Here is a 22,453-nt window from a genome sequence, read left to right on the forward strand (position 1 = left end):
ACATCCTCCCCTCTGTGTTCCTTGCCGACATCACCTGCAGCTCAGCCCTGCCGGGGGGGCAGCCCCAAGGGGTCCATAATGGGCTGGAGCCCAGGCCCTGCTGCCTGAGAAGAGCGAGGCTTAGTGGGGAAAGGCAAGAGCCAGATGCCTGGGCTCTCCCATCCTGCACCCACCCTTGGTTTTGCTGCAAGGGGGAGATAAGCCTCCCCACAAACACACCCCTTCTGCAAAGAGGGGCATCGCCCTCCATGTCTGGCACCCCTTGTGCACAGCCCCACCTGCCCCCCGGCAATAAACGCGGCTCTGTCTGGACATGGCGTGGCGGCGTCTCTCCACAGGCACGGGACGGCGGGAGGAGAGATGGACACGGAGGTGCGGGGCGGAGGCTTTATTGGGGCTGCAGACGGGGGCCCTGGACAGTGAGGGCAGAGGGTTTGTTGGTGAGGGGGTGCCACTGGCCCTGGACACTGGGGTTGTCGGTGTGGAAAGGCTTGCGAATGCGGATGATGTCCAGGCCGGACTGGCCGGCCAGCTTGGTAGCCAGCTGCACGATCTCCTCGCTCGTCTTGTTGGCGATGAGCTCCTCCCGCACCGTCCCGTTCACTGCGGCAGAGCGGGGGGGGGTGTCAGGCTGGGGTCCCCCCACCCCACAGGGCAGCCGGCCCCAGCACCGTCTGCCGCTGGGCCGAGGCAGCACCGAGCCAGGGAGGGGAGGGCCCCGTCCCCCCTGCCCCCATGCCCCCCGCACTCACGGTACTCGGCCAGCAGCACCGGGGCCGGGCCGGCGCGGGGGCTGACGTAGAGCACGACGTCGGGGTGTCGCCGGGCGAAGTCCAGCGCCGCCTCCTCCACGAACTGCCTGGCGGGGGGGGGGGGGGGGGGGGGGGGGGGCGGGCACACACACGCATCAGCCCCAGCGGGGTCAGAGAGCGGAGGTCACCGTAGCCCCCGCCCCGGTGCCCTGCCCATGGGAGGGGTCACAGTGCAGAGGTCGGGAGTGTGCCACCCGCGGGTCAGAGGTCATCACCCGGCCTGCCCCTGCGCCGGGGGGTCGGAGGTCAGGGGTCAGCAGCGCCGTCTTATAGTCCCTCCCCCCTCGCGTACGAGGTCGGGGTAACAGCCCCTCCCCCCACCTCTGTGGGTCAGGGGTCAGCAGCGCCTTCCCCCTTCCCTATACAGACAGGTCAGAGGTCACCACAGCTTCTCGTAAGTCCCTCCCCCACCAGGTCAGAGGTCAGGGGTCACCAGGCCTCTCCCCCCCCCCCCCCCCCCATCCCAGGCGGGCCGGGGCAGCGGGCGCGGTGCCTCCGACGGTACCTGGCGCCGCGGGCGTCCGCCGCGGTAGGGCTGAAGAGGAGCTGGAGGCGCTGGAGCTGCCGCACGTAGCGGCCCACGCCGTTGTGCAGGACAGCCGCCAGGAACCGGCTGGGCGCCCCGCGGCCCGTCATGGCGCCGCCCTCACCCGGAGCCGGAAGCGCGCGGGGAGGTGAGACCATCCGCTTCCGGTCCCGCCCGGAAGTGACGCGCTGAGCGCGGCGGCGGGGTCGGGCAATGGCGGCGTCCGTGGGGCTCCACGTGAGGGGGGCGGCCTGAGCGGCGCCGGGCCGGGGGGGCCGGGGGGAGCCGCGGGGCCGCCGCCGATGCGGATCGGCAGGGCCGCGGGCCGGTGCCGGGGCGGCCCGAGCGGAGGCGGGCGCGGGCAGGATGGCGGTGGTGCCCCTGCGGCCCTGCAGAGGTGCTGGCCGCCTCCTGCCGCTGCTGTGCGGGGGGGCGAGGAGCAAGGCAGCCTCCCTGAGCCCCGGGGTGCCGGTCCGCCTCACCCAGCGGCGCTACAAGAAGGACGTGCTGCCCTCCCCCGAGGGGCCCGTGCCCTCCGTCTCCATCACCGAGATCCGTCAGTACCTGCGGGCCCAGGGCATCCCCTTCCACGATGGGTACAGCTGCCTGCACACCCCCAGCCTCTTCACCGACGGCCGGGAGGACCAGCCGCCTGCCGCCAACGCCCCTTACACACTTTTCATTGACAAGATGACGGGCAGCTTCCTGTGCACGGCCACCCTGGCCGAGGGCACATGGCAGGACTTCCAGGCCAACGTGGAGCTGCGGCACCGCGGCGTTCCCCCCGCCAGCTCGGAGGAGCCGGAGGAGGACACGCGACGGGCTCGTGAGGATGCCCGCTGCATCTGGGACCGGGCGCTGCCGCTCTGGGAGCTGCTGGACGAGGATGAGACCAACAAGACTAAGGCCATGTTCGGCATCTCCCTGGTGACGGATGCCACCCTGAAACGCTTTGGGGTGCGTTATCTGAGGACTGCTAAGTCCCTTGTCTTCCCCTGGTTCAGCCCCCGTGATGCGACCCTGAAAGGCCTGAAGTTGGTGAGGGTGGAGAAGAAGGGGGACGCGGTAGCTTACGCGGAAGAGACTTTACCCCGCTTCGATTCCTATCGCAATCTCTTTGGGCTGCCCCTGATTGGCCGCCGAGACACAGAGCTGGTCTTAACTGGGTGGGAGCTGGACGCCCTGGCCCTGCACCAAGCTACGGGGGTGGCCAGCCTGGCCCTGCCACGGGGGGCCACCTGCCTGCCCCCTGCCCTTCTGCCCTACCTGGAGCAGTTCAAGCGCATCACGCTATGGCTGGGCGAGGACCTGCGCTCCTGGGAAGCCGCCAAGCTCTTCGCTCGCAAGCTGAGTCTCAAGCGTTGCTCCCTGGTGCGCCCCGGCGACCTGCAGCCCCGGCCCTTGGCAGCTCTGAACCAGGGCCTGAACCTCACCAAGATCCTGCGTGCCGCCTTGCCTGCCAGCCACAAATCCATCGTCTCCTTCCGGCAGCTGCGCGAGGAGGTGTTCGGGGAGCTGGTCAACACCGAGCAGGTGGCCGGCGTCAAGTGGGCGCGCTTCCCTGAGCTCAACAAGCTCCTCAAAGGGCACCGCAGAGGGGAGCTCACCGTCTTCACAGGTGATGGGCAAACGCCTGGTGGAGGCGGGGAGCAAGGCCTCTTTGGTGGCTTCACCCTCCTGGGGGTGACACCTCATGAGTCTTCCTGGTCCCTTTCTGCTCATGGCTTCGGCTGAGCCCATTGTGGCAGTGCACGAGAGGCTGGGGCGCGTTCCTGGGTGCGGTGGGGCCAGGCACAGTGGTGTGAGGATGGGCTCCATACCTGGGGTGGCGCAGGGACTCCTGGGGTGTCCCTTCCCCCTGCTCCCATCCGCAGCCTCCTTTCCGAGCCCTCTCTGTGCCCCACCGCCTGCTGCCCAGCCCTTCCCTGCACCCCACAGGGATCCGCTGGCTGTTGGAGGTGACGCATGTGTGCCTGGACACACAGCCTGGTGCGAGACACTGCTTGTTTATGGTGGGAGTGCTGTGGATGGGCCGCTCTTAGTCCACTTCCCAGCACTTCCACCTCTAAACGACCCCCTGGTGCATTCAGGACAGGCCAGATCTTCTCCCCCAGCTAATTCCTGCTGTTGTCCCCTTGTGCCAGGCCCAACGGGCAGTGGGAAGACGACCTTTATCAGCGAGTACGCGCTGGACCTGTGCATGCAGGGGGTGTGCACACTGTGGGGCAGCTTCGAGATCAACAATGTCCGCCTGGCCAAGATCATGCTGACGCAGTTTGCCGCCCAGCGCCTGGAGGACCAGCTGGAGCTGTACGACGAGTGGGCTGACCGCTTTGAGGACCTCCCGCTCTACTTCATGACCTTCCACGGCCAGCAGAACATCAAGTATGGTCCCACATCTTTGTCCCCAGTGGCGTTTACCCCTTGCGGCGTGTGCTGTGGGGTCCTGGAGTGCCGAGGCTCTTCTCCTGCAGTGGGTTGTGGATCTGGGGGTGGCAGGAGGCACACTGGGGCTGGTCAAGTCCCGGGATTGGCACATGGGGGCTGCGTGGCTCAACCAGCCGCATCCCTGCTGTCACAGGGGCTGTGACAGCCTCCTTCTGGGATGGGGATGAAGGGAGGGGACCTGTTCCTCTGCTAGGTGGCTGCTCTAAAACCATTCTCTGCCCCTGGCAGGATGTGTCCCCCCACACCCTTCTCACCTCAATCAGCACTGCTGTTTGCTGAGGAGGGAGGACAGGCACCTCCAGCTCCTTTTATTCACTGGGTGCTGTGGCGCCTGCAAGCATCCCCATGTGCCCTGAGTATCCCCACAGACGGGGGGGATCATGGGACGGTGGGTAGGGGCTGTGTGGGCAGCAGCTGGGTCCTCCCCGTCCAGCCACCCTTGCCTGTGGGGATGGGGCTGCCCCTGTCTGGCGATGGAGTTGACGCAGAGATGGGACGTGCCCAGGGCCCAGCGGGAGCCAGTCTGGTACCTCCCAGCTCTGCCTCTCCGTGCGCCTGTGCCTGGCTTAGCATCCCCATCCCCGCCTCTGCTGATCTCGGCTGATCCCGGTCTCCCCCTGCCCAGGACGGTGATTGACACCATGCAGCACGCCGTCTACATGTACGACATCACCCACGTGGTTGTCGACAACCTGCAGTTCATGATGGGACACGAGCACCTCTCTGTGGACAGGTAGCCCTTCTCCCAGCCACCCCCTCCTTCTTCCGCCACCCTCATCGCTGGAACTGGCCATGTCGGTGTTGCGGCAGGGGCTGGGGACCTACAGGGGGTGTCCTCTTTAGTCCTGTTTGGCCACCCTGTTTTGTTGAAGGGTGATCACTGCCCTGGGGAGGAAGAGGTGGGAAAGGGTTAGCCAGTTACCTGTGATCCCTGTTGTGCCCCATCCCTTTGGCTGTGTGGGTCCGGCTGCCCCACAGAGTGTAAGCCTGGACCCCATGATGCTTCCTGCTGTGGGGCTGAACCTGGCAGCACCTTGCTGCCCCCGCCCCAGCAGTGCCAGCCCCTGAGCCTGTTCTCACTGCCGTGGCAGGCTTGCTGCCCAGGACTACATCGTTGGTGCCTTCCGCAAGTTCGCCACGGACAACACCTGCCACATCACGCTGGTCATCCATCCCCGCAAGGAGGATGACGAAAAGGAGCTGCAGACAGCCTCCATCTTTGGCTCTGCCAAGGTGAGCTGGGCCGGGGTGGCCCTTCCAGTCCCTTGAGCACAGTGTGTTTCCAGAAGGGGCTGGGATATGTTGGGCAGCTGTCCCCAGCTCCCACCAGCACCCTGAGTCATCACCGGGGACCTGAAAGGTGCTGTGAGGGGCCAGATGTCCCCAGGACTCCTGTCACTTGCTGAAGATGTGTGGAGTCCCAGTTTGGCCAGGCCTTGGTTGGGAGGTGCAGACAGGGATCAAACCCTTCACCAGCTAAAGCTCTGTTGGGGCCTTAGGTGTAGTTAATTAATGCTCGCTGACTGTGAGTGGGATGTGGTATGAGATAATTAAAGGAGGAGCCAGGGAGGGTACAGGGATGGGCTCGCTGAGTGCTCCAGTCTCTGCTGTGATGCTGAACAACCCTGCGGTGGTGGGCAGGAGGTGCTCTGTGAGTGCACAGCCCTCCTCTGCTCCCTTGTTTCCCCAGGCGTGCAATGGCTTCAGCTCGAGCCTGTCTGCCCGGCGGGTCGCTGGGATGTCCTGAGGGAAGACAAGGGGTTGGTGTCGGGGAGGTGCTGGAGTTGCCGTGGCCTGGGATGCCCCGTAACAGGGCTCAAAGGAGCTGGGCAGGCAGCCCATGAGCACCTCCGAGCCCCGTGACTCGGCTGCGTCCCCAGCACCCTCCTGGAGATGTTTTCCTCTCCCCAGGCTAGCCAGGAGGCCGACAACGTCCTCATCCTGCAGGACCGTAAGCTGGTGACGGGGCCAGGGAAGCGCTACCTGCAGGTGTCCAAGAACCGCTTTGACGGGGACGTGGGTGTCTTCCCCCTGGAGTTCAGCAAGGCCTCGCTCACCTTCTCATCCTCTGGCAAAAGCAAGGTCAGACTGAAGAAGATGAAGGAGGAGAAGGCGCTTTCAGCCAAGAAGGCTCCAGAGGGAGGCTCGGGAGCCTCCAAGAAGCCGTAAGCCTGGCAGGTCTCTCCTTTGGTCCGTCAGGAGGGACGGGGACTGGTGCTGGGAGCACGGGGCTGGGGTACGCCAGCCCCTCTCCCCCAGGAGCTGTAGCCACACGCTGCTGTGGTCTTTTCTCCTCTTGTACGAACAAGCCTCTTGGCTGCCAGTACGGTGTCTCTGAGACGTAGGACCACCGTGAGAGGAGGAGTGGGCTCATCCCAGAGAAGAGTGGCCAGGGGAGGGTGCTTTGGCAAACGCTGGCTGCTCTGTACTGGTGCTAAGTGCTGGGAGCACGGAGGGGAGCGGAGTCAGTGTGGGCTGGGTTGACGGGGGGCAGTGACCTGCCACCCCAGGGCTTGGGAATCTCTGGACCTGGGGCAGGTTGTTAAATTGTGGCTAAAATGGAGCCAAAATCCTGGGCTGTCACTGGTGGGAGGGACTGTGTGGGGGGACTGTGCAGAGGGACACATGGTGGGAACCCCCCACCCCATCATGGGTGGGGAGGTGTCTGGGCTCGGTCCTGACTGAGATGGAGCCAGCGAGGGGACGGTGGTGAAGGGAAGCGTGGGAGATTGGGGACGGCTCTTGCCCCAGAGCTGTGCGCTCAGTGGGAAGTGGTGGGAGCTGGGCCCCCATGGCACTGCTGCTGGCGATGGGCTGAGGGCAGCGCTGGCGTCCTGCGCCAGCAGGTGGGTGCGACGTGGCGCTCGCCGGCTCTGCCCGCTCAGCGAACGCCTGACCCAGCCCCCTTTGCTCAGGGTCTCCCCCAGCCCCTTTCTGCAGGGAGCATCACCAGCAGTAAAACCTCGGGGGGAGCAGCCCTGCTTGCTCTGCTGGGCCGGGGGGGCAGCCACCCCCGTGCCCCCTGGGCTGCGGGCAGCAAATACTGTGACCTGGCCAGTCCTCGCCGTGGTCGGACGAGTCCACGGCCGGATCTTGGTCTAATCTCCCTTTTTTTTTTTTTCCCCCCCTTCCTAGTTTTATTAAAGCAGAAATGTGAGTGCCGTTCCTGTGTCGCTGTCCCTGTGACAGGGTGACCCTGGGGCCGGGGGAGTACCCTGGTCAGGGAGGGGGTGGCCCCCAGAGGACTGGGGGGACGCATTGCCGGAGGGCGTCCCCGCTGCGCAGAGCATCCCGCCCGGGCCTGGCACACGGGTCATTTACAGCCTCCGTGCCGGGCATAGTTTTAACCTGAGCCATAATGAGGGGCCAGGGCGGGCAGGCGGTACACACCCAGCCCCGGGTTTCCGGGGTGCACCGGCTCTCCAGGTCCAGGAGAGCACCCTTGGGTGCTGTCGGCGTGGGTGTGAGCCCCCCAGGGCAGGCCGGGGGTGATGGCGGAGGCAGGTCCCGGGGAAGCCGAGGTAAGGCAGGGGGTGGCGGGGGGAGCCAGGCCCCCAGCACAGCTGGGCCAGGGTTTGCATGGAGGCGTGGGTGGGGGCTGTGGGTGTCCCCCCGAGGGCCCCTCCGGCTCCCTGGCTCCCGTTTCCCCCCAGTCCAGCCCAGGGCGGGTGCTGTGGAGTGGAAGTGGGGCAGTGGGAAAGCCTGGGACCCCCATCTCCCACCCATCCCTCCTTGGGGCTGGGATGGGGTGATGGAGCCAAGCGTTGGAGAGGGTCCGGGCAATGGCAGACCCCCGTGGGGCAGGTGGGCGCCCGCGGCTTCCTGGGCTGCGGGTGGGTTGCTGTGAGGTTTTTCCTCTCTGCTTTCCCCCAGTTTGGGGCTCTTGGAGGGGCAGGGGTAGCAAGAGCTGTAACATCCCATGGTGGGAGGGGGGCAGCAGCCGGGGCAGGGCCCCCCCCAGCCCCCTTGGGCGGGTGCTGGGCTCCCCAAACAGCTGTGAGGGGTGAAATCCTCGGGGGCGACCTTCACCCCGTGGGGGGGGGGGCTGCTCTGGGGGATGGAGGGCCCCGGGGCAGGGCTTGGCCGGTGCAATGAAGGGGATGGGCCCCTCGGCCCGGGGGTCCCCGGGACCGACGTGACTGGGGCCGTGCTGGGTGAGGGTGACCCACGCGGGGCTCCCCCTCCCCCCCGCACCCCACAGCCCCCCCCCGATCCCCCCTCCCCGTCCCGCTCGGGGGGGCGTGGCCTCGCGGCGCGGGGGCGGGGCCCGGCGGGGGGCGGGGCCTCGGGAGGGGCGGGGCCTGCGCGAGGGCGTGGCGGGCGGCGGGGCGCGGCGCGGCGCGGGAGGGCGGCAGCGGGGCCGCGGTGAGTGCGGGGGCCGCGGCCGGGGGGGTCGCGCGGGGCCGGGGGGGCTGCGGCGGCGCTGGGGGCGGGCCGGGGGGCGGCCGAGGCGCGGGGGTCCCGGGGGCCGCTTCGGGGGTGGTTTGGGGGCGCTGCGGGGGAGCTGCCGGCGCTTGGGGGGTTAGGGGGGCCGGGCCCCCGGGGGCCGCTTTGGGGGGCGGGTCCGGGGCGCTCTGGGGGAGTGGGGGGCAGCGGCGGCCCTGGGGCGCCGTGGGGCGCTTTGGGGGTGTTTCAGGGGCACTTTGGGGGTGTCCTGGGGAGGCAGAGGCCCAGGGGCCCCGTGGGGCACTTTGGGGGTGTTTTGGAGCACTTTGGGGGCACTTTAGGGGAGCTGTGGGGCAGCAGAGGCCCAGAGGCTCTGTGAGACACTTTGGGGGTGTTTTAGGGGCACTTTGGGGGAGCTGCGGGGCAGCAGAAGCCCAGGGGCTCTTTGAGGCACTTTGGGGGTGTTGTGGGGCACTTTGGGAGTGTTGTGGGGCAGCACAGGGCCCGGGGCTCCGTGGGGCAGTTTGGGGGTGTCATGGGGAACTTTGGGGGTGGTTTAGGGCACTTTGGGGGAGCTGTGGGGCAGCGGGGGCCCGGGGGAACCGTGGGACAGTCAGGGGAGCCCTGGGGTCGGGCGGGGTGGAAGCACTGTGGGGCAGGCTGGGCGCTGCGGGGCTCAGTGGGGCAGCGTGGGATGGGTGGGAGGGCAGGGGGGGGCGTGGGGCAGACAAGGGAGGCAGCATCCCCCAGGGAGCCTCGGGATGCGGGGAGGACTGGAGGGGGGCACAGCTAGGCGCGGGGGGTGTCCACCCCAGATGTGCCGGGTGCGTGTGGGGGGGATGAGGGGCTGCTTCTGCCTGCCCTGGGGGGCCCTGAGGTGCCATCGAGCCACGGGGGCCCCTGGGGGCCCGAAGCACCCAGCAGCTCAGGGTGGGGGTCCGGCCGAGCAGGGACTGAACCTTCCCTTGCTGTTTTGGGGTCGGAACGGTGGGATCTGGCTTTGCTGTGCTCCGGCCGGAGCAGCTGGCGGTGACGCCGCCCCAGTTGCTGACTGGTTTTACTGGGTGGCCGGAGGGAGGTTTCACAGGGCGCTGGCAGCTGGCCGGGCGGCCGCCCCCCAACCCCAAGTGCTTGTCCCCCTTGGGCGGCGGTGGGACCCTTTCGGTGGGCTGTAGGGGCTTGTGGGAGGGGGAAGATGGAGTCCCCACTGCCTCCCAGCCCGGCCACTGAGCGCGGGGCCCCGGCAGGTCCATGGCTGTGCAGGGACCCGGCTGTCCCCAGGGGCGTCCCCCTGACCCGCACGTCCCAGGGGGGTTTCGCTGTGGTGGGGTGCTGCGCCTTGCCTGGCTGCAGCTGGGGAGGACCAAGATGTCCCTTTGGGACAGGGGCCTCCGTGTCCCTGCCGGGTCCCTGATCCCTGCTCCTGCCCCTCCAGCAGCGTCAGGTCCCCTCGGGGGGCCGTGGTCCCCACCACCCTTCCCGTCATGGCCGCAGCCCTCCCTGCGCACTGGGAGCAGTGTACCTGCCACCGGGCTGCCCTGCCAGCCCCTGTGCCACGCTGGCACCGCCTGCCCCAGCCCTGCCGGCCAGGGGACTTGGGCAGGGGGGGCAGTGGGGGACACAGGGACCCCCGCTGCCATTTGGCAGCCTGACCTCCTCTTTCTCCTTCCCGCTTCAGGGGCCGGTGGAGCTGTGTTCGTGGTGCGGTGGCCCGAGCGGACCGGACGGATGGGCAGCAGCTGGCGAGGTGAGCAGAGGTGGGGGGGTCACCCACCTTCCCACCCGGGGGTGTCACGGGCACGGTGTGAGGTTGTGGTGCCCGGGGACGGCACGCGACGGTGGGGGGGGCTGGCTCACCGGCATCTCTCCCCTGCGGCCCCCCCGCTGGGCGCTGGCGGGCAGATTGATTTCAGGTGACAGCTCGGCAGGCAAGACCATGCGGGCAGCGGCCCCCCCTGCCCGCGCCCTGTGCCAGCTGCAGCCATGTGCGAGATGCGATGAGGCAGCGGGGGACGGATCTGGCCCGTCGGCTGCCTCGCGTCACGCAGGCGTATGGCGTGGGTTGGGGCGGGGGGGCTGCAGTGGGGCACTGGCAGAACCGCCCCGGCTAGAGGGGGGGTGTGTGGGGCAGGAGCGAGGGGCACCCATGTGTTGGGGCTGGGAAAGAGCCTGGTGCCCGCATCCTGGGATGCCCACCTGCCTGGCAGCTGCCCCCTCAGTGGAGGGGGTGGCTGGTGAGGGTTGAGCGAGGGGGTCCCTGGGGCAGAGCCCCCTGCCCTGTGCTGCTTCATGTGGGCTCCCACCCACCTCCCTGGTACTCTGGTAGCAGAGGGGGCTGCGTGGTGCGGCCCCCCCACCCCGGCCATGGGTCAGGGGAAAGACCCCCTGCCCGACCCCCTGGGTAGTTGGGGTTTGGCAAGCAGGTGGGCAGGGGCTGGTGGCTCTCCGGGGGACCCTGCACCGCACTGTGGATGATTGGGGGTGAGGGGCACCCTCTGTGCAGTCACTGCAGAGAGGTGGGGGCTGTGGGGCAGGGGAAGTGGCTGCCCCTGGTTTGTGGGGCTGCCCCTGGCTCTTCGTGGGGGCTGTGCTGGCGGGCGCCGTGGGGCAGGCAAGCGGGCAGGCTGCCCGGGAGCTGGCTCTCCGTGGGCCTCTTGGGATTCGCCTCCAGCCCTGGCATGCTTCCCGCAGCGGGGTCACGCCAGGGCACAGCGGGGGGCAGGACCACATCGCTGCTGCCTCGCGGTGCCGCCGGCACCCCACAGCCCCTGGCACCTCCGGGCTGCTCCCCCGGCACGCTAACCCTGGCTCGGGGGGTGCTGCTGCCACCCCCCTAGCTAATTCTCATTTTATTCTGGTTCGTTTGGCATCTCCTTCTGCCTGCTTCCCCTCCGGCTGGCCTGTGCCCGTGAGATTGGGGATGGGAGATGGGGGTTCAGAGGTGTCCCCGTGTCCACCCAGGGATGATGGCAGCCGTCGGGGCATGACTGATGCTGCCCGCTGCCCTGACACCCCGTCTCCCTTGCCCGCAGGCTGCCCGCGCGCTCCTGCCCGCCGGGGGCCACCCCGCCATGGCCATCGTGCAGACGCTGCCGGTGCCCCTCGAGGCCGCCGCTGAGGGGGCCGCACAGCTCCGTGCCGCCGCCCGCTCGCCCCCCGCCGCCATGGGCAGCGTCAGCAGCCTCCTGCCCGGCCGGCCCCGCCATGACCGTGCCGGCCAGCCCTGCGACAGGGGCCCCCCCGCCGCCTCCTTCCGCAAGCAGGAGGGGCTGCTCCGGGCCACCCCCGGGGACCCCCAGTCCCCCGAGGAGCCCTGTGCGGCCGTGCCCAGTGTCACCCACGCCTATTCCAACGGGGGCTTCTGCGGTGACTGGCTCGACGCCCCCTCTCCTGCCAGCCCCTGCAGCGACTCAGACGAGCCCCGCGATGACCGAGCCCTGAGCGGCCACCTCCGGGGGCCGCCCCCCAAGCTCGTCCCCGTCTCCGGCAAGCTGGAGGAGGTGAGGGGTGGGTGGCAGCGGGGTGGGTGGGTGCTGGGGTCTTGGCTTTGCTCCATGTGTCATGCTGGGGCTGTCGGCTCAGGCACGTGAACTGGGGCCACATTGGCCACGTTTTTGGTGTCCCTGGGGATGTGGTGGTCTCCATGCCCTTGATGTCCACTCCTTCGTGCCAGGGGTGTGTATGGGAACCCACCTGGCCACCCCATGGAGGGGGGACGGAATGGGCAGCGACCAGCCCTTGTCTCCTTTTGGGTGCGAAGGCATTTGGGACTGGGGGCACCCCCCTGTCACCACCCCAGGCAGCCCCTCGGGAGGGCAGCGAGTGTGTGTGTGTGTCCCACCTCTCCCCCGACTCTCCTCTCTTCCCCTGGCAGAACGTGGAGAAGACCCTGATCCGCCCCATGGCCTTCAAGCCAGTGGTGCCCAAGCTCCGGAGCGCCCAGCCGGGCACGCGCCCGGGGCTCTCGGAGAGCCAGGTGAGCCTCACCCACTTGCTGGGTGCCGAGAAGCCCGGCTCCCTGAGCTGCCGCGCCAGCACCCTCTCGGACTCGGGGCGCAACTCCCTCTCCAGCCTGCCCACCTACAGCACGGGCTGCAGCCAGCACCCCGAGGCGGGCGCCCTGCCAGCCACCCCCCATGGCCCCCCCGACCCCCCGGGGGGCTGCCGCCCCTCCAACTCGGACAGCGGGCGCTCGTCCTCCAGCAAGAGCACGGGCTCGCTGAGCGGCCGGGGCCGGCCCTCCTCGGAGAGCGGCTCCTGCGGGCGCTCACCCCTGCCCGGCGAGGAGGCCATGTTGGTGCGGGAGCTGGAGGACAAGCTACGGGAGAGGGAGGCCGAGCTGCGGCTCCTGCGTGACAGCCTGGACGAGAACGAGGTGGCCATCTGCCAGGTACGCCCCTGGCGTCCCCCTGTCCTGTCCCTGTCCCCCTCCCTGGGGCACCTTGTGTGGATGTCCCCCCTGGTTGCGGGGTGGGGGAGCCCCTTTGGGGACCCTTGCATGGGGATGCTTGTTTTCTGTGGTCTGGCAATGGGGTTTTTCCCCACTTGTGGGTGGTCCTGTATGGTCTCTGGGGGACCCTTGTATTATCTGAGGGGCCACTTGTACGGACTAGGGTGCCTCGTCTCGGGGTGCTCTCTCTTGGATGCACCTGGAGCTTCTCCCCACTGGTGGTGGGGCTTGGGGAGCCCTATAGACTCTGGGGGTGCTGACATGGGGGGACCAGCACAACGAGGGATGGGGAGCATGAGGAGCAGGGGGCACCAATACATCGCACCCTTTCTGGACCCCTCCTCTGCCTTGCGGGGGGATGTGCCGCCCCCCTCCCTGTGGTGCCCATCCCGGGGAGGGCAGCAGAAGTTGGGGGGGTGCCATGCTGCCCCCCCAGCATGCCCCCCTCCCCTCCCAGGTGTACGAGGAGAAGCAGCGGCGCTGCGAGCAGGAGCTGGAGGGGCTGCGGCAGCGCTGCGCAGCCCAGGCGCGGCAGGCGGCCCAGGCGGCGCAGCGAGGGCAGCAGGTCCTGCAGCTCCAGGTGCTGCAGCTGCAGCAGGAGAAGCAGCAGCTGCAGGAGGACTTGGCCCAGCTGCTGCAGGAGCGGGAGCTGCTGGAGCGTCGCTGCGCCTCCTTCCAGCGCGAGCGCACCGAGATGGCACCCCGGCTGGAGGAGACCAAGTGGGAGGTGAGTCGCCCGATGGCGCAGGGCAAGTCGGGGGGTGCGGGCTCCGGCTGTGGGGGGGGTCCTGGCCAGCGCCTGAGCCCCGTCGTCCCTGCAGGTGTGCCAGAAGTCGGGGGAGATCTCGCTGCTGAAGCAGCAGCTGAAGGAGGCGCAGGCGGAGCTGGCGCAGCGGGGCGCCGAGCTGCTGGGGCTGCGGGCTCAGCTGCGGGAGGCACGGGCCCAGCTGCAGGCAGGCGAGCGGCGGGCGCAGGGGCTGCAGGAGGCCGCCCGCCTGAAGGCGCTGGAGCTGGAGGTCTGCGCCAACGAACTGCAGCGCCGCAAGAGCGAGGCCGACCTCTTCCGCGCCAAAGCCGGCCGGCTCGAGCAGGAGGTGGCGGGGCTGCGGGAAGCCACCCGCGGGCGATGCCCCCCACCCGGCGAGGGGTGCCCCCCACCCGGCGAGGAGCCGCGGGGCAGCGCGGGGCTGCGGCGGCAGCTGGAGCGGCTGCGAGCAGAGGTGGCCTTGGAGCGGCGGCGCGGGCAGGAGCAGCGGGACGCCTTCGAGCAGGAACGTGGCACGTGGCAGGGCGAGAAGGAGCGGGTCATCCGCTACCAGAAGCAGCTGCAGTACAGCTACATCCAGATGTACCGCCGCAACCGGCGGCTCGAGCAGCGGCTCCAGCATCTCCGGCTCCAGGGCGAGGACCCCCCGACCGAGCCCTGTGACCCCCCTGACCCTGACCCACCCTTCGAGGAGATCACTGCCACTGAGATCTGAGAGGCTGCCTGCCCTCGCCCCGTGCTCAGAGGGTGCAGGGGGCCTCCAGCCCCTGGGATTTTGGGAGCCGTGGGGCTGCGGGGGATCCCTGCTCTCCCCCCGGCTCTGCAGAGACGGTTGACAGCAGGAGGGGGCAGAGGGGACTGCGGGCGCTGCCCCCTCCCCAGCATGGAGGTGTTGGGGTGAGGGTGCGTTGGCACCCACCGTAGCAGGGGGGGTGCCCGTGAGATGTGGGGCCAGGTGAGTGCCGAGTCCCGGCCTCAGGGCCACCCAGAGCTGGTTCCTGCTGATCCTCTTAGTGCCCGGGGGATTAGCAGCGCTGGCTTCAGCCAGGGTCACCTTGGGCAGGGGGAGGGCTGGGTTGTCCCCTCCCTCTCGTCCCTGCTGGCACTGTCACCCAGCCGCTTCCAGAGGGGATGGCATCTGCCCTGTCCCTGCCCGTGCCAGCCTCCCCGCCACCCCCCGTGTGTTTGTCAGGGGATTCGTTTCTGTGCCATTTTAAAGAACTCTATTTTTATAGGACCTACCAAAACATATCACCCTCTCCCAGCTCATACCCCGCCTGTCTGTGCCCCCCTCAAGCCTGCCGTGGGGCAGCTTGCCCTCAGTGCCTTTCCCATGCCCTTGTCCCTGGCATCCCTCTCTCCCCCCCCAAAAAAAGCCTGGCCCATGCCCCTGTGATGCCCAGCCTGCCAGGGGAGAGGGGCACGGTGCTGGGGGTGCCAGCTGGGGAGGGACACCCCTAGGGTGGGCAGAGGTGGGGGGCCCAGCTGGGCACCCAGGGGGGGTCAAACCAAAGGAAAAGCCTGGCCATGTCCAGTTCTGGCTTGGTCACCCCCAGCTCGGGGGGGTATTTTTGTACTTTATTTCGGTTGTGTCCTGTTCCCAGAGCCCGGCTCACTCGTGTACCGCCTGGAAACGCCCATTAAAAACAAGCCCCTGGCTGTGTTTTTTTCAGGGCTGCGTCCATCTGTCCAGAGCAGGGTTGGGGGCTGCCTGTCCCCCTCCCACCTCACCAGCGTTGCACCCCCCTCAGGTCCCGTTGTGGGCAGCTCCTCCGTGCCCATGGGGTGGCTCTGGTTTGCATGCCCTCTGCCTGCGCTGAGACCGGCCACAGCTCGGTGCAGGAATGAGCTGTCTGGCTCCTCTGGAGTGCAGGATGGCTCCTCAAAGGGGGGGTGCAGCATCACTCTGGGGGGACTCTGGGCACCCGCACCACCAGCTCCATGGGCTCCTTGGCTTTGTTGCGGTAGGCCTGGCGGATGATGTCCACGGCCCGCTGGTGGGTGACGTTCTGCAGGCTCTCCCCATCCACTGACACCAGCTCCTGCCCAGCCTGGCCCCGGCAAGAGAAGGCAGCAGGGTGAGGTGCAGCCACTTTTGGGGTGCCAGGGGGCTGCCAGCACCCAGCAGCACCAGGGGATGGGGATGTCTGGATGCCTGTCCACCCCCAGGGTGTGCTGGGTCCCCCCAAGGTCCCTGCATACCTTTAGGATGCTACTGAGGAAGGCGGCTCCCCCGGGGAAGATCTTCTCGATCTTCACCACCGGCTGTGCTCTCGACTCGACGCCACCGGAGATGCTGATCCCTGCGAGGGAGCCGCAAAGACCCTCGCACCTGGGTAGGCTGGGGCCCCCACCTGCTCCTGGGCACAGCCCCCCCCCCGCCCTGGACAGCTGTTCCTCTGTCCTGCCCTGTCCTGGTAGGTCCTACAGGGACGGGGGCACCGGGCAGTGGCAGCTCCTCTTCTCCCCGTCTAGTTTTGGAGGAGCAGTTAGGGGCAGTGCTCAGGGTTTTGCCCCCGTCCCCTAAATGGGGTGCCCCTTGCCAAGGGGGTCCCACCCATCCCAGTGATGATGGTGCCAGGAGGAGGGTCCCCACCCCATCCCCACCCCTGGGGTCCCACCTGCGTGCCACCCACCCAGAGAGTGCTTCAGCTTGGAGAGGGTGACGGTGAGCAGCTGGTACTCCTCCTCCTCCTCTTCCTCCCTGCCAGCATCTCCAGGGCCGTTGGTGGCCACCCCAACCCCGGCCTCACCCCCTGGTCCCCCAAAGAGGGGTGCGAGGGGGGGCTGTGCCTGCTGGGGCTTCCCTGGCACATCGGCCCCTCCGTCAGGCTCCGACCCGGGGGGCTCCTTGCGCCAGGTGGGCCGGGGGCTGCGCGAGCGCCCGCGCCCCTCACCCAGGGGGGGCTCGGCCAGCAGCCAGTTGGGGGGCTGGGGGCTGGTGGCGGGTGGGGGGCGGCTGGCGCAGGCGTAGGCATCCACTGGCACGTCGGGGAGCGGGGTGTAGGTGCGGGGGTGAAGCCGGCGGGGGCTGGGGGAGGCTCGTGGCCGGGCCGGGCTCGCCTGCAGCCCCCCGGCTTCCTCCAGCTCCGGGGCCCCCGCCGGCTTCAGCAGGAATCCGCCCCGATAGTCTGCAATGAGGTGCTCAGGGATCCCCCTGGAACCCCACAACCGTGCTCCCTGGGACCCCTGCCACCCAGGGATCCCCTGGGACCCCACAGCCCTGCTCCCTGAGGACCCCCACCACCCAGGGATCCCCCCAGGACCCTAAGGCCCCGCTCCCTGGGACCCCTGCCACCCAGGAACCCCCTTGGCACCAAGGGCCCCAGATCTTCCTCCTCTAGAGATGCCCAGGCACCCTAACTCCCCTCCCTAGGATCTCTGACACCCAGGGACTCCCAGGCACCCCAGCTCTCTCCAGGGACTCCAGGTCCTCCTCCCCAGGACCCCCTGGCACCCAGAGTCCACAGATCCTGCTATTCCAGGACCTCCCAGCACCCAGGGACACCAGACTCCCCTGGGACCCCCTACACCCAGGCACCCCAGCGCCCTTCCTCCTCCCCCAAATTGCCCCTGCAACCTGCCCACCCTGCACCCCCCCACCCCTTCCCAGTGCCCCCAGCCCGGGGGCCAGGCAGACCCGTTGGGGTGGCACTCACCAGGCACTGGTGTGATGAGGTGTCTCTTGGGGGGGATGTCGTGGTGGGCCGGGCGGAGGGCAGGCGAGCGCACTGCGGGCAGGGAGAGCCGCCCGTCACCCCCCCCAGGCTGTGCCCACCCCTGCCTGCTGCCCCCTGCCCCAGCCAAGGTCCCCGGGGGGCCGGGCTCTACCTGAGCGGCTCTTCAGGGCGTCGAAGGCTTCCAGCTCCAGGGGCATCACCATGCTGTCGAACCGGCCCAGGTCCGTGGGGGCCACCACGCTCCTGCCGGGGCAAAGGAGGGGGACAGGTTGTGGCTACGTCCGGGACGGAGCATGACTGGGGCAGAAGAGTGCATGTGGGGCTTGGGGTCTGTCCCACCCAGCCAGGTGGTTTTGGGGTACCCCGGGGTACCGTCCAGCATCACCCACCTCACATCCCGCAGCAGCAGGACCTTCTCAGGCCGGTCCAGGATGGCTAGCAGTGGCTGCACCAAATCCTCCACGCTGCCCTCGTGCAGGTACTGTGGGTGCGGGAGGGGTGTCAGCAGACGGGTCCCCCCCGTGCCTCAATTTACCTCTCGGAGCTTAATGTGGGCATGTAGCTCTGGTCGCAGTGGTCCCCAGCATGCAGGAGCAGCCGGTGCTGCCCTGCCCACACCCTGCCTGCACCCTGCCTGTGGCACCGTACCCGGGAGCAGTGGCGGAGCACGGCTGTCACCTCGTCGGGGCTGAGGAGCCGGGCAGCGCTGTCCTGGATGTGTGGGAGCCGGGCTTCGGGCTCGCTGCCATTGGGCTGCAGGGTGGCGATGCCCGCGGGGCCCAGGATGCTGGCACGACGGCTTTTCTCTGGGGGGTGCACAGCAAGGAGGGGTGGCCAGCGGGGCAGGGACTGCCCCGGGCACCCCACAATGCCCCCCACACCCCCCCACCCCACCAGCTTGATCCACACCAGAGTTGGACAGACACACAGAGCATGGGGCCAGGCGCATGCAGAGCCTGCCCCGCAGCCCCCCTCGGGCACACGGGCACCCCCGTTACCCCGCTTCAGGCTCCGGATGACAAACTTCTGCACAGCACCTACTGCAAGGGAGACGGAGAGGGGTGAGCACCCAGTGGGGCGAGCAGCATCGCTGCCCATCGCCAAAATTGCATGCCTGCAGACCCTCCCCCATGCCCCCCTCCATGCCAGGGATGCCACAGTGGGGCCGCGGTGCCCACAGAAGGTGGGACCGGCCCCAGGTTGGGTCCCTCTCCGCCCCGTCCCCCAGCCCAGTACCTCTGTCCCCATCAGGGCGCCCCGGGGACTTGGCGCGTGCCCGGTGGTCGGTGGCGGGGGGCTCCTGGCTGGGTGGGGCCCAGCTCTGGCTGCTGGCACGGCCCCCCTTGAAGAAGAGGTTGACGAGGGTCTTAGAACGGTGCAGTCCCGGGGGGGCTCCCTGTGTCCCTTGTACCTCGGGCTTCTCCTTCTTCCGCTTCTCCTCTGGGGACAGAGCGGGGGGTTGGAGTGGAGGGGCCAGGGGGTGCCTCCCCATATGGTGTTTGGAGCCTGGGAAGAGGCCTGGGCTGGGAAACTGGGCGGGGTGGGGGGGGGGGCTACTGGGGGACACTGACTGGAAGAGAGACCTGCTGCGGGGTGCAGCGGGTCTCCAGGGGCTGTGGGGCTGGGTTTTGGGGTGCCCTGCAAGCCCCGAGGACAGGACTGGGGCAATGCAGGGCTATAGGATGCCCAGGGCTGGTGACCAGGTGACCATATGGGGTGGGGGGCTACAGGGTGCTGAAGTAGGGGCCAGGGACTCAGCTGTAGGATGCCCAGGAGCAGGGGGGCCAGGTACCCATGTGGGGCAGGGGCTATGGGATGCCCGAGCAGGGAACAGGCTCCACGTGGGGCAGAGGCTGAACTATGGGATGCCCAGGACTCGGGGTGCAGGCTCAGAGGGGGACCCCAGCCAGGAGTAAGTCCCGCACATGGGGCCGTGCCCTGGTGCCTACCGGCAACAGTGAGGTCGCTCTGGGAGCGCGTGATGGGCTGCCGGGGCCGGCTCAGCGCCAGCAGCAGCGCCGTCTTGGGCGAGTGGGCGAAGGTGCGGCGCGGGTGGGTGCCGGGGGGGTCGCGGGTGCCCTGGCCCCGGATGGCCGTGTCCCGCAGCAGCTCGGGGGGCCGCACTGTGCGCCGTGTCTCTGGCAGCCCCTCAGCGGCCGGCTCGGTCTGCATGGCCCGCTCGGCGCGCTCCCGTGCCCAGCCCCGCCGTGGCCCATCCTCTGTGGAGATGGCCACGTCTACGGTGCGGGTGGGGGGCCCCGGGGAGGGCACCCCCAGCCCATTCACCACCCCCGGCGCCGGCCCCGAGGAGTAGGAGGAGATGGAGGAGCTGGTCTCTGAGGCCTGAGATAGCTGCTGCAGCTGCCCGTTGGTCACTGCAAAGGGACAGCAGGAACTTGGGGTGACACACCGCAGGGCTTCGGGGAGCTCTGCTTCCACCCTGAGGGCAGGGGACATGTGGAGACCCACAAGGCTGTGGGGACCAGGTGGCTGCTGGCCATTACATAGGGCTCTTCTTGTCTGCTACAAGGATGGGGACGTGGGACACATGCAGGACCACAAGGACCATGGGGCTGCTGGCCACAGAAGCTCCCCCTAGAAGAATGGGGGACAGGTGGGACCCTGTGAGACCAAGGGGACCATGGGGATGCTGACCATGGCACAGGGAGCTTCATGCCCCCTCCAAGGCCATGGGACCCCCTGGCATGAGGACCTTCTCCCTCCCCACCGGGGCCAGACGCCCCTTGCATGGGTGTCCCTGTACCCGCGCAGCACTGCCCTTACAGCGACTGAGCCAGCAGTACTCGGCCACCATCTCCTTGTAGGCAGGGAACCGGCCGGTCTCCTAGGCACAGGGGGAGAGGACGTGGGGGTCAGTGCACACCGGCCTCCCTGGGTGAACCCGATCCAGTGCCAGCCATGAATAATGCATCCCCCCCCGCCCCACGCCCCACCCGCCTGAAACCCAACCAGCCAGTGGCTGTGCCAGCCCCACGGGTGCCAGGCTGAGCTGGGGCAGCACCAGTGTGGGGACACACCGACACCCCCCCCGCCTCGCCCAGGGGTCCCGCAGGGCCAGACGTGGGTACCTTGATGGTTAGCATGATGTGGGTCTGCCCCTTGAGCACCTCCACTGCCTTGCTATGGCTTATGTCTTCGAACTTGACTCCATTGGCTGCAAGGACTTGGTCTCCTACCCGAATGCCATTCTGCTCTGCCAGCCCCCCGGGGTCCACCCTAGGGCAGCAGAAGGTGGGGCAGGGTGAGGTTGAGCCCTTGTTGGAGCCCTGCTCCTGCCCCACACCTCTGTCTGGGGGCCCCATGCCCCAGCACCCACGGTGGTGATGCCCACAGCCTTATGAGGGTGGAGGGTTCAGCCAGGGAGGGGGTGCCGAGCCCCAGCGTGGGCACAGCAGGGATCCGGGTGCCGCGTGCCTCCCGGGGTGGCCGTACTTGGAGACATAGATGCCGAGGCCAAACTCCCTGCCACCACGGATGTTGAAGCCCAGGCAGTAGTCATCGGAGGTGGTGTAGAGGTGGACGATGCGCCGCAGCCCGTCCTCAGAGCCGCTCTCTGACGGCGTCGAGCCACTTTTCTCCACCACCAGGCGCCTGTTCACCACGTCCACCCTGAAGCACGGGCACAGTGCTGGGGCTCGGGGTTCCAGCTCTGATCCTCCCGCAGGATGGGGCCATTGGTGTCACCCGACAGAGGAAGAGTGATGGGGATGGGGGATGTTGAGGGTGGGGCCTGCACCCACCCTGCCTGCTCCAGGCCTTCCTATCCCATCCTGTGGCCCACCTTGGGCTCTCTTTGTCAGAGACCTCCAGTGCCCCCCCCCAGGGGTCCCCCAGCTCTGGGACCCTCCCCGCTCCCCAGCACGCCCCACCGAGCCTCCCCACCACACCCTCCGTGAAGCTGGGCTTTGTGGTGCTGGCATGGGGGACGCCCTGCTCACCATGCCGTCTTCTCCTTGGAGAACTTGATGCCCGGCACGCGGCCCATCCGCCGGACCACCATGCGGAGGCGGTTGTTGCCAGTGAGGACCTTGACAGCGCTGCTCATGGTGATGTTCTCCAGGCTCACGCTGTTCACTTCTGTGATCTTGTCACCAACACACAGCCCAGCCTGCTCTGCAAGGGGCACACGGCTCGGCTGGGCACCTGACCCAGCACCGATGCCTTTGTTTGGAGTCTCCTCCCTAAACGTGTCCCAACTTGATGTGAACCCCTGGGGAACAGAGGGGGGATGCCTGGCAATTGCACCGAGGCTGTGGCAGGCATGGGGGGCTTGTCACCTCGCTGTGGCTTGGGCATGGAGCTCAGAGCCATCGGCACGGGGCTGCCCACTCCCGTCCCCAGCCCTTCTCCATGGGCAGCCTGAAAACACCATGGGCAGAGGCGGCAGGGAGCAAATGGTGGCTTGCCACCGTGAAGGGTGGCATTGCCGCTGTGGCACTGTGTCACTGTGAGCTTCCCGGGAGGGTCCTGCTGGCACGTGCCTGTCCCCACTGGCATCCCTCACTGCGTCCTGCTTACCGGCAGCACTGCCCTCCTCCACCTTGCTGACGAAGATGCCCAGCCCGTGCTCGGAGCCGCCGCGGACGCTGAAGCCCAGCTTGCCCTCCACGCTCTTCTCCACCGTGATGGCATTGATGATGTCGCTCTCGTTGCTGTTGGCTGTGGGGACGGGGGACGGGACGTGTCACCCAGGCTGGGTGCGAGCAACAGGGGGGAGCGTCTCTCTTGCTGGGGATGTCCCCAGTCCCAGGACAACTCTCCCTGCCCCCAGAGCCGGGGAACGCAGGTGTCCGGCCATGCGGGTGGGCAGAGGGCTGGGAGGGCACCCCACGAACCTTCGATGGGGGTGTTGATGAGGATGACGCGGCCCATGGGGGAGGCGGCGCGGCTGCCCCGGGCGGCCCCGTTGAGCAGGCGGCTCTGCTTGCTGAGGAGGCAGCAGGGAGCCAGGCTGGCCTGGCTGCTGGAGCTCCGGGACTGGCTGCCCACCGTCATCCCCGACAGCGCCGCATCCCAGCCCTGTGCCATGGCGGTGCTGGGCACCCCGGCGTCCCGGCGTCCGGCTCCGGGCTGGCCGTGTCCTCACGGGGCCGGGGCTGCCCGCCGGCCGGGGGGGGACATGGCAGAGCCCAGCAGCACATGCCCAGGCTTCGGCACCGCTCCCCCTTAGCAGCGCGATGCCGGGGCCAGCTGGCGCGGGTGCTCGGCGCTGGCAGGATGGGTCCCGGGCGCAGCGGCGCAGCCTGGGGGGACAAGGAGCTTCGTGACCCCCTCTGCAGCCCTGTCCCCTCCCGTCCTATGGTGCCCTGGGGGCCAAACTGCTGCGGGGCTCCTGGGTCCCACCATGGGGGCGGCGGGCACAGG

At 68.5% G+C, this 22,453-nt stretch overlaps 4 protein-coding genes across 5 annotated transcripts; 2 read left to right on the plus strand and 2 right to left on the minus strand.

The window, feature by feature from the left end:
* Window positions 1–59: 59 nt before the first annotated feature.
* Window positions 60–1,448, minus strand: MRPL43 (mitochondrial ribosomal protein L43). The gene is made up of 3 exons (XM_075717407.1): window positions 1,318–1,448; window positions 753–859; window positions 60–603 (listed from the first exon to the last, which is right to left on the minus strand). The coding sequence occupies exons 1-3, from the start codon at window positions 1,446–1,448 to the stop codon at window positions 389–391; spliced, it is 453 nt and encodes a 150-aa protein (XP_075573522.1). The 3' UTR covers window positions 60–388.
* Window positions 1,449–1,704: 256 nt separating this feature from the next.
* TWNK (twinkle mtDNA helicase) lies at window positions 1,705–5,955 on the plus strand. The gene is made up of 5 exons (XM_009485960.2): window positions 1,705–2,956; window positions 3,483–3,723; window positions 4,412–4,519; window positions 4,878–5,019; window positions 5,698–5,955. Exons 1-5 carry the CDS (start codon window positions 1,705–1,707, stop codon window positions 5,953–5,955), a joined length of 2,001 nt encoding a protein of 666 aa, XP_009484235.2.
* Window positions 5,956–7,277: 1,322 nt separating this feature from the next.
* LZTS2 (leucine zipper tumor suppressor 2) lies at window positions 7,278–14,103 on the plus strand. Of its 2 annotated transcripts, none has more exons than XM_075717818.1 (6): window positions 7,278–7,307; window positions 9,851–9,919; window positions 11,205–11,672; window positions 12,047–12,562; window positions 13,080–13,349; window positions 13,444–14,103. In XM_075717818.1, exons 1-6 carry the CDS (start codon window positions 7,278–7,280, stop codon window positions 14,101–14,103), a joined length of 2,013 nt encoding a protein of 670 aa, XP_075573933.1. The 2 variants fall into 2 exon arrangements, with proteins under 2 accessions (XP_075573933.1, XP_075573934.1); XM_075717819.1 differs by lacking the exon at window positions 7,278–7,307 and adding an exon at window positions 9,048–9,218 and having other exon boundaries at window positions 9,850–9,919.
* A 1,186-nt stretch (window positions 14,104–15,289) lies between these two features.
* Window positions 15,290–22,117, minus strand: PDZD7 (PDZ domain containing 7). The gene is made up of 16 exons (XM_075717810.1): window positions 21,925–22,117; window positions 21,608–21,748; window positions 21,028–21,202; window positions 20,522–20,698; window positions 20,158–20,305; window positions 19,853–19,913; window positions 19,018–19,443; window positions 18,305–18,508; window positions 18,067–18,108; window positions 17,717–17,874; window positions 17,458–17,549; window positions 17,220–17,311; window positions 17,048–17,119; window positions 16,025–16,519; window positions 15,591–15,691; window positions 15,290–15,439 (listed from the first exon to the last, which is right to left on the minus strand). The coding sequence occupies exons 1-16, from the start codon at window positions 22,115–22,117 to the stop codon at window positions 15,290–15,292; spliced, it is 2,727 nt and encodes a 908-aa protein (XP_075573925.1).
* Window positions 22,118–22,453: the final 336 nt, after the last annotated feature.

Source organism: Pelecanus crispus, chromosome 10 (assembly GCF_030463565.1).
Source record: "Pelecanus crispus isolate bPelCri1 chromosome 10, bPelCri1.pri, whole genome shotgun sequence".
Classification (NCBI taxonomy): domain Eukaryota; kingdom Metazoa; phylum Chordata; class Aves; order Pelecaniformes; family Pelecanidae; genus Pelecanus; species Pelecanus crispus.